General features: G+C 42.3%; 1 protein-coding gene across 1 annotated transcript; it reads left to right on the plus strand.

Annotated features, from left to right (window-relative positions):
• Positions 1-985: 985 nt before the first annotated feature.
• LOC107955476 (uncharacterized) lies at positions 986-1,579 on the plus strand. Its single transcript, XM_016894174.1, has 2 exons — positions 986-1,234; positions 1,295-1,579. The coding sequence occupies exons 1-2, from the start codon at positions 986-988 to the stop codon at positions 1,577-1,579; spliced, it is 534 nt and encodes a 177-aa protein (XP_016749663.1).
• The last annotated feature ends 2,653 nt before the right edge of the window (positions 1,580-4,232 follow it).

The raw sequence follows: 4,232 nt of genomic DNA on the forward strand, positions 1-4,232 counted from the left end.
GCAGCGGAGGTCTCGATGGTGACCACCACAATTTCGTACTATAGCAATGCAATTTTTCTTAGTTATTTGTTCCCTCTATTAATTTGGGTTTTACTTTGTAATTTCTGGGACTTTGGACTATTTGGTTTTAACTTGGTTTTATACTGTTGATGTTTTATTTTTGAAAAAAATGATCAAAACTTGACTTTCACTAAAAACAAACGGCTTTTCTTATAAACTAAGGTTTTCAGAATTAATTATGGGTTTCCCTAAGATAGTATGTTTTCAAAGCTTCCGCAAAAAAGAGATAAGTTTTAATTATAACAAAGATTAAGTAACTGGAACGATTTTTACTCGTCGATTTCAAAAACACTATCATGTGACACTGCCAGATTCAGCCATAATGTCTAGGCCGGGTTTAGGATGTTACATTTAGTAGTATTAAAGCCAGGTTACAAAATTCGGCTGAGGATTTGGGTTTTAAATATTAGTTTTAAAGAAATGATTTGTAAATCATATGAAATATTTTTAGAATAAGTATGTGGCACACCGAGTCTCCGGCACCGATCTTGTAAGCTTTCTAAACCTCTATTTAGAATTGTTTGAAAGTATGATTAGAATATATTGAAACTAATTTAGTTAGTATATTACACTGAAAAAAAATAGGAAGTGTAAACTGAAACAGTAGTGAGACTACGATTCGCGATAACAGACTCTAAACTTCTAATACTCTTCTGCATAAAATATCTGTCAATAATTATTGGAACTGTAACTAATGCATAAACATGTTAATAGAGACCAATTTTAAAATTTACGATGAGCACACGTGGTACTTATGAACGGGGTACTAGAGGCCGTGGTAGGGGCCATAGGGGGCTCGAGCTGAGTTCTGGCATCTAATACTATTCTGAATCTGGATACTAGCTAGATACCGGTGTCACCTGCGACATAGATCAAATCTAGGTCTCATGATAAAGTTGCTAGGGTTGACGTACTATCCCAAGCCATGCTACGAATTTTGGAGAGGGTCGCTGGGCCCAATCTAGGATCTGGGGGTCGTGGGTCGGTTACGGAACGACTCCGGTCCAATGGGGCTGAGTTATTCAGGGGTGTCGTGAGAGTAGCCCCTAACGTGGCTGAGTACTGGATGGAGGCCACAGAGAGAATTATGGATGACCTGGATTTTACTGCTGAACAAAAGTTTAAGGGGGCTGTTTCTCAGTTACGTGATGAGGCATACCAGTGGTGGCTCACGGTTAAGCAGGGCACTCAGCCCGACCGATTGACCTGGGATTATTTTAACACTACGTTCCAGGGTAAATATGTGAGGGCTAGCTACATTGATGCCAGGAGGTGTAAGTTCCTTAATCTCACCCAAGGTGACCGTTTAGTGGCCGAGTATGAGGTCGAGTTTTTGAGGTTGATCCGTTATGCGCGAGGCATGGTGGCGACTAAGTATAAGCATTGTGTCCAGTTTGAGGATGGTCTCAAGGACAGTTTGCAAGTTCTGTTAACTCCGCAGAGGGAGCGTGATTTCTCTGTTCTAGTTGAGAAGGTGACGATCACCGAGGACGTTAAGTGCATTGAGCGCCAAAACTGAGAGAAAGGAAATAATAAGAGGGAATTAGAGCCCTCGAGTTCTGCTATAAGGCTAAAAAAAAGGCCAAACCTGATGGGCCAGTCAGAGTTGGGGCCCCTGTTGTACCTGTTGGGGTAGCGCTTTGTGGGCACTATGGTAGACGGCATCCGGGCGAGTGTTGGAGGACCACCGGGGCGTGTTTGATATGTGGATCTACTGAGCACTGCATTTGTGATTGTCCACTAAGAATTGATCAGATGCAAGCTCCGGGTTGTGTTACTTCATAGCCGCCGAGGGTAGTTCAGTAGCCACCTAGGGGCCGTGGCTAGGCTAGGGATGGTAACTGCATGCGCCGAGGACAAAGAGCACTGGACAGAAGTGCTGAACCGACTGAGGTGAGACAACTTGCTTTTGTTTATGCTCACTTCGCTGTGAGGACAGAGATGCTCCAGATGTCATCACGGGTATGCTTTTAATCTATAATGTACCTTATTTGGCATTGATAGACATAGGCCCTACCAATTCATATGTAGCTAGTACTGTGTCTGAAACCTTAGGGATTCTAGTCGAGGGTACTGATAGTGAGGTAACTATGTTAAGTCCTTTAGGGCAACCTGTCTAGGTGAGTAAATTGTTTAGAGACGTTCCACTAGAGGTCCAAGGTACAATATTTCTGGTTGATTTAATGGAGCTTCCGTTTGGGGAGTTCGATCTAATTTTGGGAATGGACTGGCTGGTTAAACACCGGGTGAGTCTAGATTGTGTGACGAAAAGGGTTGTCTTGAGGACCGAAAAAGGAAGTAAGGTAGTGGTGATTGAGGAGCGATGAGACTACCTGAATAATGTGATCTCCACATTGGTAGTGGAAAAATTGGTTCAGAAAGGGTATGAGGCATTCTTAGCCTACGTTAGTATTTTTGATTCTGGGGACTCTTCGATTAAAGAATCAGAACAGTGAGGGATTTTCCAGATGTGTTTCTTGAGGAGCTACCGAGGTTACCTCCGAGCCATGAGGTGGATTTTGAGATTGAGTTGATTCCTAGCACAGCTCCGGTGTCTATCACCCCTTACTGAATGGCACTGAAAGAGTTGATGAAACTTAAGGCTTAGATTCAGGAGTTGTTAGATTGTGGGTTCATTCTTCCCAGTGTGTCTACGTGGGGAGCACCTATTCTTTTCGTGAAAAAGAAAGATGGGTTAATGAGGATGTGTATTGACTACCATCAATTGAACAAGTTAATGGTCAAGAATAAGTACCCACTTTCAAGGATACACGACTTATTCGATTAGTTTAGAGGGGCCTCTATTTTTCTAAGATCGATTTTTGTTCAGGCTGTCATTAGTTGAGAGTTAAGGAGGCCGACATGCATAAGACGACATTTAGGACTCGTTATGGACATTACAAGTTTCTAGTTATGCCCTTTGGTTTGATAATGCACCAGTGGCATTTATGGATTTGATGAACCGTGTGTTTTAGCCTTATCTGGACCAATTTGTGGTGGTATTTATTGACGACATTTTGGTGTATTCTAAGACAGAGGATCAGCATGATGAGCATCTCAGAGTGGGTCTGCAAATTATTCGTGAGAAACAGTTGTATGCAAAGTTTAGCAAGTGTGAGTTCTAGCTTCAGGAAGTGACATTTTTGGGACATGTAGTTTCTGCTGAGGGGATATGAGTCGATCCTCGTAAAATTGATGCTGTGTTGAGTTGGAAACAGCTGAAGAATGTGTTTGAAATCTGCAGCTTTCTGAGGCTAGCAGGATATTATCAATGATTCATAGAAGGGTTCTCCTTGAGTTGACTAAGCTTTTATGTAAGGGAGTTCCTTTCATTTGGACTTATGCACAACAGGAGAACTTTGGTAAGCTCAAGGCTGTCTTAACTCAGGCTCCTATTCTGACGCAGCCTGAGCCTAGTAAAGACTTTATGGTATACAGTGATACGTCGCATATGGGTCTGGATTGTGTTCTGATGCAAGATGGTAAGGTAGTTGCTTATGCATCTCGACATCTTAAGACTCATAAGGCTAACTATCCGAAGCACAATTTGGAGTTGGCAGTGGTTGTCTTTGCTCTAAAAATCTGGAGGCACTACCTATACTGTGAGAAATGTATTATCCACACTGATCACAAGAGTCTCAAATATCTCTTCACTCAGAAGGAGTTGAACCTTAGGCAGCGTAGATGGGTTGAACTGCTTAAGGATTACGACTGCACTATCGAGTAACATCTTGGTAGGGTCAATGTGGTGGCCGATGCGTTAAGCTATAGGGCTATAATTGATTTGAGAGCGATGTTTGCTCAACTTAGTCTCTTCGATGATTGGAGTCTATTGGCAGAACTTCAAATTTGACCGACATGGATTGATCAGATCAGAGATAAACAGATGGGGGATAAGTCTCTAGAGTTGTGTTTCTGTCAAGCTAAGAGTGGTACTACTACGAAATTTGGGATTAATAAAGATGGGGTATTGTGTTTTTACGGTTGGATTTGTATACCGAATGATGAGGACTTCAGACAGTCGATTCTTCGGGAGGCGCATAGTAGCCCTTTATGCTATGCATCCAGGTGGAAATAAAATGTACCGAGATCTGTGAGATGTGCACTGTTGGCCAGGGTTGAAGCTGAGGTTACTGACTTCATTGGCTGCTATTTGACTTGTCAGCAGGTTA

The sequence above is a fragment of the Gossypium hirsutum genome, chromosome A02, assembly GCF_007990345.1.
Source record: "Gossypium hirsutum isolate 1008001.06 chromosome A02, Gossypium_hirsutum_v2.1, whole genome shotgun sequence".
NCBI classification, from domain to species: domain Eukaryota; kingdom Viridiplantae; phylum Streptophyta; class Magnoliopsida; order Malvales; family Malvaceae; genus Gossypium; species Gossypium hirsutum.